The sequence below is a fragment of the Leptodactylus fuscus genome, chromosome 5, assembly GCF_031893055.1.
Source record: "Leptodactylus fuscus isolate aLepFus1 chromosome 5, aLepFus1.hap2, whole genome shotgun sequence".
In the NCBI taxonomy this organism is placed as follows: Eukaryota; Metazoa; Chordata; class Amphibia; order Anura; family Leptodactylidae; genus Leptodactylus; species Leptodactylus fuscus.
This window is the reverse complement of record NC_134269.1, coordinates 155871319-155884443: the sequence shown is the minus strand read 5'-3', so window position 1 is coordinate 155884443 and position 13125 is coordinate 155871319. Positions and strand designations below refer to the sequence as shown.

Sequence of the window (13125 nt, the reverse complement as noted above, 5' to 3'; positions counted from 1 at the left end):
ATACTGAGGTCAGACAATTTTGTAATAGAAGTTACTATCATTACATCAAACATAAAACTTTATGAGCCGTCACCAGTTGTGTTCGGGGCTGTCGTATTATTATTATTATTTTGTATTTATTTATTTTTTTATTTATTCCTGTATTTTATTAGCACATGCTGACTCAAAGGGCCTTAGGTCTTACGCTTCCCTACGTAAATTCGAGTTCTGCTGCCTGTCTTTGCCTACACCTGAGCTATCGGGCAGCCACTGTTCTCCATGTATATAGCGTATCATCATCATGACTCCTATACACTCTTAATGGGACCAATACCTTATAACAGAGACCTTATTGTAAGCAACTGGATGATCTCTCGTCACCTGGACACCACATATCCACTAACCTTGGTCACTGACCATGTCACATCCAGTATATATCGCTTCGCCTATCTACCTCACCCATAGATCACATCTGGAGATTATGCAATGCCAGATCAAATTTATAAATTAATGTAACCCAGTACAATGTACAGAATAACTAAATTGGTCCTCTTATGAGGATTTAATTTTGTCCCGCAAGAATGTAAGGGTTCAGTGACAAGGTGTTACAAGGTTATGGGATCAGTGTGACGGTCTCTCGGACCTTCAGCCTTCACATTGGCGGTTTTAGATACGGCATGTGGAGGGGCACTAGGGTCTTTTTGCCGTAATAATTACAGTTAGAGCATGAGGTACTTTGCAGGTACATGTATATTTGCCTAGAAAGTAAAAGCAATGAATCTCCCTGCCTGTCCAGTACAGCAACCTCCTGGTACACATCTAACCCCAATCTGAACAAAGAGTTAACTGAGGGGGGAGGAGGTAGGCTACACAATAGCAAAAATCCTGTGACACAGCAGGGAACTCGCAGACTGTGCTACAACTTCGTAAACTTGCTACTATCGGTGCCAATTACAAAAGTGATTTGGAAGGTCCTCTCCCTACCACATGTGCAAATCCTTCCTCTCCCGGGGACAAGCTTAGGCTGAACAACATACACTATGGTCTAAGTGTTTAGCGCTGCCTGGAATGTGAGGAGAAGGAGGAGGACGCGGCTCCACCCACATGGGCTTTCCCTCACACAAGAGGAGAGAACAGGGGGATGAAAAGGGCCTCTCACATCAGCCTGGAAACTGCTGCCCGAGAGCATCATATAGGCGACAGGAAGGAGAGCGGAGGAACATGGCATTAGGAAAGGTGAATCAGCAGCATCCCGGCAGCAGGCACAGCACCCTTGGGCACCGGATCTCTACCCCTGCACCCCGGGCACTGCACTGACTGAATGCCGAGTACATCAGCAAGCATTACCTCGGAACAATTGTAGTCAGGGCATACCTCGTCTGGGCATGGGTAGCATTCACATGTCATAGCTATCCGTACACACCATGCTCTGAGCCTAGTGCTACACTCGTCATACCCTGGGGACACACATCATGGGGAGATGCTGACAAGCCGGGCTCTAGGGTATATACATGTGCCAAATGCGCAGCTGCAGTAGCCACACTCTCTGACCAGTGTCTAGTGAATCCCTGGAGACATGGATGGAGATGCTGAGGTGGACAGACTGGAGCCCAATGAGGATGACAAGAGCAGAGAACATATGGGACCAGACAAGGGGACTGTGGGCATGGTGGAGCAGATGAACCTGTCCTCTCCATCCCATACTCCTTCTGAGGAGGAAACTACCCCAGAGCTGGTGCTCAAACAGCATGGGGTCAAGAGGCACCATCACAAACATAACCTGAAGCACAGGTATGAGCTGCTGGAAACCCTGGGCAAAGGCACCTATGGCAAAGTCAAGAGGGCGATAGAGAGGTTTTCAGGCAGAGTGGTAAGTATGCTCCACAACTTGTGACTAACCCTACTATGTGATATTATTCACCGCAGCCAATTGTCCTATCACTCTGTCTTAGGGTGCGTTCCCATAGTGCAGTTAGATACAGTGAGAGCTGCATGCAGATTTGAAGTTTTTGTAAGTGAAACCAAATTATTTAACGTAAAAAATTGCACCAAAAACTGCCTCGAAACTGAATGCAAATTTTTCAGATGCAGTTTAACTGCACGCACGTGCACCATGTGAATGCGTCCGTATGTCCATCTGTATGGGCTACCTAGCTGATCATCATGGCAATGAACTGCATATGGTGGGGACCAAAGCTATGGTAGAAGAAATAAAGGAAAACATGTATGCCTGCAAGTAGAGCTTACATAGCTACATTTTTCAGACATTTGGTTGCTTCTCTAGGCTGTGTTGTTCTTCAGAACACTAGGAAAGTTGAGTTATTACTCCTCATGGTAGCTATAATGGCAGTCATATTGGTTGTCACCCAGTCTTAGAAGAAACACACATAACTAAGGAATGGCTTACTAGAACGATGAGTAAAAGTAAAAGATAAGGATTTACTGTTCAGATTCTTTCACTTTTATAGGAAATGCTTCTTAAATAGGGGTTTTCCAGATATGTGTAAGTAAAGCTCAAAGGGATTTTCTGCTCCCAGGTGTTTTTTATACTGAGGACCTCAGGACAGGTCATTAATATCCAATTGGTCTGGTCTGGTCTGACACCCAGAACCTGTACTGATCAGCTAAGTTGACTGAGTGTCCTGGAAGCCACTGCACAGGATGCGGAACCTACCACCACTGCTATACAGCGGATGGGGCAGCAGCTCTGCGCCTATTACTGCTTTTACCTCTATTTTGTGCAATGGCTTTAGACTGCAGCTGATTGGTGCAAGATCTGGGTGTCTGACCCCCACCCACCAGATACTGATGACCTATTCTGTGGATGGCAACCTTCAAGTAAATTTATATCAATACAGCTGTAACATGTCTGCTAAAAACACGTTTGAATAAAGCTCTAGAACTGTATAGGCCTTCGCCCTCTGGATGTAAACAAGAGGATGTTCACTTACAGCAAGCAGATATGTTAACAATAGTGAGGAATCAAGTGCTGAGTATATTGTAATTTTCAATAACTTTTCATGATACAAAGAATAAGGTGTTACATATCCACATCGCTCATTGTTTGGTTATTGTCCTGTACTGGCGTAATACACTCTGTGAGGTCTCATAACAGTTTATCTAACCTTTGGACCCAAACAGGCTCCAGGCAGAGCTGTGTGCAGTAGTGTCGCTGCTGCTGTCAGTCACATGGTTTATATGCCAGCAAATCAGGGTGGATGCAAAACAGGGACAAGCAGGGGGGTGTCAGGTGAAAGCATCTTGTCCAAGAGAGATATATGCAGTGACGTCTGCCACTTAGTCTCCCGCATGCCTGAAGGGATGACTGGCGCACAGGGGCATGTTAAGTGTACTTTGAGATAATCTTCCAAATATGTTGCCTGTGATGCTGCCATCACTGCATGCACCAATGTGACCTATTAAATCATGTTGTTATAACAGGCATTCCATTGTCAGCAATCCAGAGCGTATTAGGTATAAGGGGTTTTCATATCAAGATATCAAGACAAATCTTCAGGTGGAACCTTTGTTGATCACTACAGGTCCAGCTTTTCACATGTGGCAGTCATATGAATGGCTGACCATAGTACATGGGTGGTGTAAGCCTACCAAGGTGAACGGTGCTGATGAAAACGTATGGTAAACATTATATTTCAGCCATATTATGCTTACCATACACTACAGATACTCTCCTCTCTCTGGGGCCTACAAATGAAGTGCAGTTTATTTCCCTGAATGTATTTGGACATGCAAGCTCAGAGAGAGGAGAGTCTTTGTAGTGCAGGGTCCCATCTAAAGAGGTAGCCTTGTTGGTGGCAGATGAACTTAGCCAAATTGATCACAATGTTAGCCACATGTCTTTATTTATATCGGTATATACAGTAGGCATAGCAGTCATTCTCTTTGCCTTGCAGCCATTCAACTACGATAGTTCTGCACAACAAGATCAAGGCATGGTATAGCAAGGTGACATTTTCTGCCAGAGTTATTGTATTGCATGGCGGTGTGAGACAGTACGGTTAGAATATTAGTCAAGGAGAGAAACCTATCATAAAAGTGTAATTCAGCATCTGATATGGCTCAGCAAAGTTCAGAGCGTGTACCGTGTAGATGAGCGCGGTGATGTGACTGACCTACTTGGACTAAAATGATGCACTCTCAGCATCTTTCCAGTAATGTTCTAGTTCTCTCTGTGGTTTCAGAATAAAGTGTGCTCTTAAAATCGTACCTTAATGGTATCAGTTTTTTTTTGTTTTTTTTACATAAGGTGAATATCGTAAGACTTCTGCTGAGGTATCTAATGCAATGCTTATATTAAGAAAACAGCAGGTTAGAGATTGACCACAGTGACCTTAGCTACCAAAAGTTCATCATTTTAATCCACTAAAATGTCTCATACTGAGGTTGAAATCCAATTTTTAAATTAGTATATTGGAGCATTGTCAGCAAGTACAGAGCATAACGTGGGCCATAATGCGGATCATCATGTACGTTGGCAAGTCTGACCATTTTTCTTAAAAGGGTTGTGTACTTAGACCAACCTTGTCCATGTCACTTGTTAGGGCATAAGTATGTCATACAGGACTAGTTAGTTCTATTGTTTTGGGGAACTCTCCCAGTCATGCCTTAGGAGGTCCACTCCAAAAAGTGATTCTCGTTCTGGAAACTTCAGCATGACCATATATCACATGGTCACTTACTAGATTCCTTCTATCTGCTGGTACAAGAATACTGTCCGTCTTAGTTTTTTATAACTTAAAAGGGTTATGGCACAAATAGTAACCTATGGATATAGGATAAATAACAGAAAGGTGGGGGTCTGACTGCTACGACCCCTACTGATCCTGAGAATGGGGGGGTTTTCCCAGTGTTGTGAATTCAGCCAAACAGCAGCCAGGCTAAATGTGTGGCCATGTACGATAGGATGCTTCCGGGCCACTTCAATGGAGGTGCTAGAGATAGCCGAAGTACAGAACTAGGCTACATTCGGCACTCCAATTGAAGTCAATAGGAGCTTGAAGGTTTTCCATCCTGCATGACCACACCTACACTTGGCGCTCAGGCTGTATTCACAATGGGGAGAAAACAACCCTGTTCTCAGGATCATGGGGGTCCTAAGGATAGGGAATAAATACTTTCCAAGGCAAAACCCCTTTAAGACTTCTAATTGGTGATTATAATAATGTTAAAAGTATTTTTGCAGATTTCTGTTCTCATAAAACATTAATTTGACTTTGTTCAGATCTTTTTATATATTTATGAGTACTGTAAGTCATTTTCATACACCGCATTATCTATCTATGAATAGTGAAGGAGAATATGCATGTGATCTGCATGTTTCCAGAATGTGAAAAAAAACATGCAGATGATACTAGCAATGTTGGCAGGATGGCAATGTGTTTGTGGGGTTCCAATAAAAAACTGTGTAAGGCTCAGTCCCCACGGGCCGTAAATGCAGCGCTAAAGTGCTGCGGGAAGAACCGCTGCGTTGCGGTTCTTCCCGCAGCGCTTTGAAGAGAAAATTCACAGAGTTTTCCTCCGCGGACTTTCTCTTACCATTATATCTATAGGAAAGCCGCTGGCTAATTGACATTCTGCAATTTTCAAAACCGCAATGGTCCGCATGAATCTCATCCACTTTGCAAGTACTGTATAACGCCGCGATTTTTCCTGCGGCATTACCGTCACGGGCAAATTGCAGCGTTTTCGGCCCATGTGGCCCCGGTCTAAGGGTCCATTTACACAGAGAAAAATGGGGAGGAATTTGGTGTGGAATTTCAGCGCTGAAAAAAAGCCTCCCATTGATTTCAATGAGTTCTGCTACCTTTTTTTTTCTGCTAGCGCAATTTTCCTCTAGTGGAATTTTCCACGCTAAAAAAAAAGCCTCCCACTGATTTCAATGGGTTCCGCTAGCTTTTTTTTCCACTACCACAATTTTCCACTAGAGGAAAATTCTGCTAGTGCAAAAAAAAAAGCTAGCGGCACCCATTGAAGTCAGTGGGAAGCTTTTTTTTTTTCAGCGCTGAAAATTCAGCGCCAAATAAAGCACCATTTTCCTCCGTGTGAATGGACCCTCAAACTGATCAAGTCCAAGTGTGAATGTACGTTCATTTACTACATTTTAGCAAAAACTAAAGGTGGCTCATGTGCTTTGTGTTGTCCCCACTCTTCCACAAAGACAAATGTCCGAGGTAAGACAAAGTGGACATGCTGTATTTCAAGGAAGGAGAATAGCAAGTCTCTGTAAATGGTTGGATTATTTACTGGAAATCAACAGCGACTGACCAACTAAGGGCGGGCTCACACTTGCGCCCGGTCTTCACTTTGTGGGTTTCCGTGTTCTGCCAAAAGGAGATGGAAACCCAGAAGTCAGTGTCTGCCCGTGAGTGCCTGTAAGCGTTTCGTGGTCTCCGCAGTGAAACTTTTTTTTTTTTTTAATCCTGACACAAAGTCCTGCATGGCCAACTTTGTGTCTGGTTAAAAAAAAAAACTGTTTCACCACGGAGACCAGAAGACACGGGCGAACACTTTGTAAACCCGTTCAACTGACTGCCGGTTTCTGTCTCCTGTCCAGTTTCTTGGGCAGAAGACGGAAACCTGAAAGCGGAGACCGGGCGCGTTAATGAGTTATTTAAAGGGGTTGTCTAGTTTGGACTAAGAATTGCTCACAAGAAGGAGATGTGTAAAAAAAAAAAAAAAAAAAAAATGGAGCATTACATAGCTCTTGAATCCCCCACTTCAGTCTCTGCTGTATCCCTCTGTTGTTGAGAGGTTGCAGCGGTGACATCAGATATCATGTGACCACTGCAGCTAATCATTTGCCATTGATATGATGTCACTGCTGTGTCCCAGTTGACGTGTGCTCACCAAGGCCATTAACTGGCTGCCGCAGTAAAATGCTGTCAATCTGAGGTCACCGCTGCAGGCCAACAACAAACATCAGCAGGGACCAGCATGGACTGAACGAAGGGGATTAAAGAGATAAGTACTACTATGTTTGTGTGGAGTTTTATTAACACATCCTCAACTGATCGCAGGCCTTTTCCCACTGGGCAATGAATGTGAATTGGTAATTGGTCCTTTAGTTTTGCACCCCAGCAGAATGATGAGTAATGTGTATAGTCATCTGGATTTTCATGTCATTTAGGGATGGATCTGTCCATGTAAACTGAGCCTCCATGTTGCTTGATTTCTTCCAGTTTTCCTCTTGATATGTTTAGCTATGGTATAAAGAGACAGTGTCACTCAGCAGTTGGGTAGGATTGCTGATTTGCTATGTGAATGGTCAATTAGAATGGAAACTGATACGTCGCCTGCTCTCAGAACACTAGACCTGCGCTCAAGTCTCTACACTCAATTTACGAATGAGGCCAATCAGGTCTTAAATATCCCAGTCTATTACATATAAGGTGTAAGGTAAATTTCACATAGGGATGTTACATGATGTTGTTTTGGAACGAAAATTTAGGGTCAGGCAGATCTAATTCTTCTGCCAGATATCACATGCTGTAGCATTTAATATAGGCAGAAGCCTTGCAAAGATATTATATACTTGCTATAATTTGTATGATGTCACAAAGAAGACATGTGGCCTAAGCTATTGTATAGGTGAAGTACAAGTGATTTACTATATAAACATTTCTGTTCCAAGTATTGTAATACATCAAGTTGTTCACTGGCATTAAATATTTGTAACACGTTTTTGCGATGAAAGGTTGAGGGCCCTTTTCCAGCAGACTTGGTGGAATTGCAAGAAAATGTCTGTGACTTTTTTAAAGTTTTTTTTTTTTTATTCTGAAGTGACATAGAACAGATCTGTAATGCCAGTAATACAGTCAGATCCAATCCAGAGTCCAGAGCTGGTGACTTAAAGGGATTCTACCATTAAAACACATTTTTTTCTGGTCGACACGTAAGAATAGCCTTAAGAAAGGCTATTCTTCTGTTACCTTTAGATGTCATCTCCGCACCATCGTTCTGTAGAAATCACTGTTTTCCTCAGTATGCAAATGAGTTCTCTCGCAGCACTGGGGGCAGTCCCCAGTGCTCAAACAGCACTTGGGGCGTCACCCATGCTGCGAGAGAACTCTCCAGCACTGCCTCCATCTTCTTCAGGAACAGCCGCTTCACACGTCTTCTTCCAGCGCAGGCGGTCAAACTTGTAGGTCTCGGGCAGAGCCGATTGTGCATGCCCGCGGCCACAAGAAAAATGGCTGGAAAAAACACCTGACCGACTCTTGTTTATTTCAATGGGAGCTGTCTTTTTGGTCAGGATTTTGAAGCGAACACGGCCTCAAAATCCTGACCAAAAACCCAGTGTGAACTTACCCTTACTTGACTAGGAGCGCTGCTGCACATGCCACTCGTCCAATAGCAGTTTCCAGCATCCAGAGGCTGCTGCAACATCTGGTCTGTGATAGGTTCACAAACATCACATAATGATGAATAATACGAAAAAATTATATGTAAAAGTGTAATAGCTCTTTAATCGAATTGCTGTATTTGCTTATAAAATGGTGACTAAGTTCAGAGTTTTTTTTCTGTCATACACCAACTTTCTGCCTATAAGATGGAATTTGTCTTTAAATACAATTGTTTTAAGTTTAATTCTTTTAGCAAACAATATGAACAATGAGGTTGCAGATTTCCAGATGTATCTTGAAATAAAATATTTAGCCAATAATATTGTAATCGGTCTGTTTAGGATTAAGCCATTATTAAGCAGAAACGCCTAGATCCTATGGGATTAGCTAACTGTGTTATTCAGTCTTTTTGTTTGTTTGCATCTGCAGTTATAGTATTAAAAAGTGTGGAGCAAATTTATAAAAAAAAAGCTCAGTTTTTAAAGTTGAGAATTACCAGTTTTTTTTTTTCTCCTGCTTCATCATAACCTTAAGACTAAGGCCACATGTAGTAAAACTCAGCTAAAAAATGCTGCAGGAAAAAACACTCCAGAAAAAACTGCAGCGTTTTCCTCAGAATTCTTTTCCTGTAATGTGTGAATGTGATTAAATTCTCATTCACTGTCTGGGACATCTCTGCAAAAGCCAAAGACACTGCATTTCTACAGTGTGGGGTAGAACGTAGTGAGCCTCAGCCCCTCCCCCCAAAAAAAAACGTTGAAAAGATAGCAGTGGAAACATGTAAAACATTTTTTCACGGAAAGTCCGTCTGCAGACCTTTTGTCCGTATTATATCTACATGGAAAATATCCACACAACGGTTTTTGAAATCGCAACGTTTCTGCTGCAAATATTTTTCTGCAATGTGTGGATGGTATTAGCCAGAATCCAATCCACTTTGCGGGTACTGTAAAATGCTGTGGTCAAACCGCAGTTTTTATGGCACGTGGTGCCCAGCCTATGCAAGTACCATTCAGCTTGTTATATTGCCAGTGGGGCTCCGGCCTAAAGAGGTTTTTCTTACATTAAATATTGATGAGCTATCCCATCAATATCTGATCTTTGGGGTCGAATATCAGGGACTCCCCTAGGTGAGCTGCTTAAAATGGCAGGGTTCACTGGCCAGTGATGTCATGTTCAATCTTCATATAAGCAGTTCATTCCCATTGATTTTGTAAAGTGCTGTGGAATATATCGGCACTGTATAATAAAATCTTATTATTATTTTGACCATTCAAGGTGAGTCAGACTGAACTGCAATGCTAAACTTAATGTACAGCACTCTGCTATTCATTGAAAGGGCCACAGTTCTCAACTAAAGGCTGCAGTCTCTACATCCTGGGGTTCCAGGATGGATAGGTCAGGAATATTAAAATCCTAGAAAACCCTTGATTGGTAGCCCCCATAGCCTGACTCCTTAGAGCCATTTTTTCTATTACTTTCATTGATGATGACTAACAAGTGCAAGTAGAAACAAATTGTAAGTGTCGATCAGTGAATCCCAAAGTGGTCCAGGTGGACCCCCAGGGGCCTCAGCCGCAACGCAAATTTCCATAATTAGATCTAATCTTCACATTTTTTGACGAGCTTTTGGAATATGGTAGAAATGTAGCAGCAGGGGGTCCACCGAAACCAGTAAAATTTTGAAAATGGTCTGCAAGAAAAAAAGTTTGGGAACCTCTGGTGTAGATTGTAGCTATACTATGTGTCAGTGATGCAGGATGTATATCTAGCCTCAGGACAAAAAAGGATGATTTGACTTCATCCCCTATTCTAAAATTAGGACAAAGGGGCTTTTACATACTTTGTTCTTGGCTATTGACCTGTGCAAAAGGTCCCGGATCATGTCCTGTATGGAGGTAAAAAAATCGTTGTCAGCATGACATTGCTCTGTGTGAAAAGGGGATATGCTTCCAACTATATGCAAACAGTATCTGATGATTGAATTAGTAATCATTTGTCCTCATATTGTTTGCATCGACAAATGTAAGGCTGAGTTTACACAGCACTTTTTGCTGAAGAACTGCATGCGTTTTTTTCTTTGCAGTAATGCCTAGCACATGTTACTATGATTGTCACCTGTATGTTATCAACCAGTAAACCAAAGGCTTTATTTTTAATGGCCACTACCATACAGCTGACTTGTATAGTGACGTGCTAGGAATTGCTTCAATTAAAAACTACATGCAGTTCTGCAAAAGAGCACTGTATAAATACAGGCTAAGGCCACGCAGTGCAGAAAAGTAGCTTTTGTTTGTTGTTGTAGATTTTGCTGTGTTTTTTTGAGCCAAAGCCAAGTATGGATACAAAACGAATGGGAAATATATAGGAGGTTCTTAGGCTGCGTTCACACGGAGTAACGCGCCGCTCATTCTGACACGTAAACACGTGTCAGAGTGAGCACAGTAAAACAGAATCCCATTGACTTCAATGGGTTCGGTCTTACGTGCGTATGAAATTGAAAGCAATAGGTAAAACGCCTCCCATTGAGTTCAATGGGTAGCGTGCGCAAGACCGAACCCATTGAAATCAATGGGATTCTGTTTTACTGTGCTCACTCTGACACGTGTTTACGTGTCAGAATGAGCGGCGCATTACTCCGTGTGAACATAGCCTTATACATCTTCTGCTAAATCTGTTACTGGTTTTGGCTCAAAATTCTGCAAAATCTGAAAAAAGAAAGACTGGAGCTCCACAGGACGTAAACACCGCACGAAAAACTGGTGCGGTTTTGCAAATTGCAGCATGTCAGTTATACCTATGGAAACACCGACGGTTCTACGGTTTCCCCATAGGTGTGATAATAATAGAAAGTCTGTAGAGGAAAGCTCTGTGAACTTTCTGTCTAAAGCGCTGCGGGAAGAACCACAATGCATTGCTGCTGCTTTTTTTCCTGCAGTGCTTATTTCAATGTGGGACGTCCCGTGTGACCTTAGTCAAAAGCTGCTTTTCCACAATGTAGGGCTAAGCCTAAAAGGCTCTTTAAGGTTAAGGCCCCATGTAGCAGGCTGCAGTGAAAAAATGCTGCGGGAAAAACTGCGGTGAAAACATTTCACAGTTTCTCCTGCACTGCTTTTCACAGACAGTCTGCAGAGTTTCTGCTTCACTTATAATTGTAGGAAAACTGCCGGTGTTTCTGTAGGTATAATGGACATAAACTGCAACAGTTTTGGAAATTGCAGCATTTCTGCCACACATATTTTCCTGCAATGTGTAGATGGGATTTGCTATAATCCCATCCTCTTTGCAGGTAGTCTAAAACACTGTGGCCAAACCGCAGCTTTTATGGGGCCTCGTTCTAAACACGCACCTTTCAGCTTGTTATATTGCCAGCAGAATATCCACTGTGTAACTAGAGAGATGTGCTGTCGGCATAAAAAATGCAGTCGACAAATGAGCTTTATAGACGGGTCAATGATCAGGACAAAACTTATCCAGCTCATGTAAAAAGCCTTTTAGCCTGACATTTTTGTTTAGATGTCTCTGCATTATATACTTGTTATTGTATAGTCTTTTACCTTCGTCTGTCCATTCATCCATCTATCCATCCATCCACTCTGTTGCAGCAACAAGTCAGTTCTTTCTGTCACCATCAGGTGAGGTAATGAAAATCATGGAATTCACTTAGCATGTAATATTATCCAAGCAATGCAATACCGTACATTGTGCATAATAAAACAAAGTATGCAGAGCACAATAGGGGTTTTGTTTCGGATGAAATTCTTCTGACAATGGGCTATGTAATGTATGCATAGTTCTAGCTAGTGTTTGCTAAACATTCAAGAAATGCATCTAAATATGCTGCTTGCACAAACAAGTGGTTTGCAGGTCCAAGTCATGTTTGTTCTGCACACATTACACCCTCCTGTCATGATGTTTGATACCATTCGTAAGTTCCCCACAGAAAATACGAAGGTTCTTGGTGCTAAACTGAAGAGATTTTAGGGGGTGTTATTTTTCACAGCTTGGAGACAGATGTTTGGATGACTTGTGGCATCTTATGTTATCATTGCTGATAATTACTATCATTTACTACCATTATCTTTAGAAGCTTTGCCTCATGTAGCAGAGGCGGGCGGTCACTGTACTGTTATAGGTCTGAACATTTTATAGTACATTACCCTGAAGTCAATGTGATTAATAATGCAAGCGGAAATGAGGATTGAAATGGCATAACTGCTGCCAAGCTGCCGTTCCCCTCTCTGCTATCGGTATACTTCCAGCCTAATATTAATCTGAGCTGCTGAATCATTTGACAGACTGGTCAGCAGAGAGACACTAAAAGCCTTGGAACAGAGTCCATAGCAACCAGTCTGTCTCAGAATACTCCGCTCTCCATCTTAAAGGGATCCTATCATTGGATACCCATTTTTTCTGACTAACACGTTAGGAATAGCCTTAAGAAAGGCTATAAGGCTATTCTTCTCCTACCTTTAGAAGTCTTTTCCGCACCACTGTTCGGTAGAAATCTGTGTTTTCTTCGGTATGCAAATGAGTTCTCTCACAGCACTTGGGGCAGCCCCCAATGCTGCAAGAGATATCTCCAGCGATGCCTCTATCTTCTTCTGGAATGACCTCTCCCTGTGTCCTCTTCCGTCCTGGGTTTCAATCTTCTAGGCATGCGCATTCGGCTGCCATCGGGCCTCAGGCAGAGCTGACTGCGCATGCTCACGGCCACAAGAAAATGGCCGCTTACGTAGTAAGCTGGTGTAAGCGGCCATTTTCTTTTGGCCGCTTACACAGT

General features: G+C 42.5%; 1 protein-coding gene across 1 annotated transcript in view; it reads left to right on the top strand.

The window, feature by feature from the left end:
- Positions 1-1098: 1098 nt before the first annotated feature.
- Positions 1099-13125, top strand: part of NUAK1 (NUAK family kinase 1) — a 71461-nt gene continuing 59434 nt past the window's right edge. Inside the window, exon 1 of the mRNA XM_075274528.1 lies at positions 1099-1849. Coding sequence (XP_075130629.1) covers positions 1556-1849 — 294 coding nt within the window. The 5' untranslated portion in view covers positions 1099-1555. The remainder of the gene's footprint in view (positions 1850-13125) is intronic.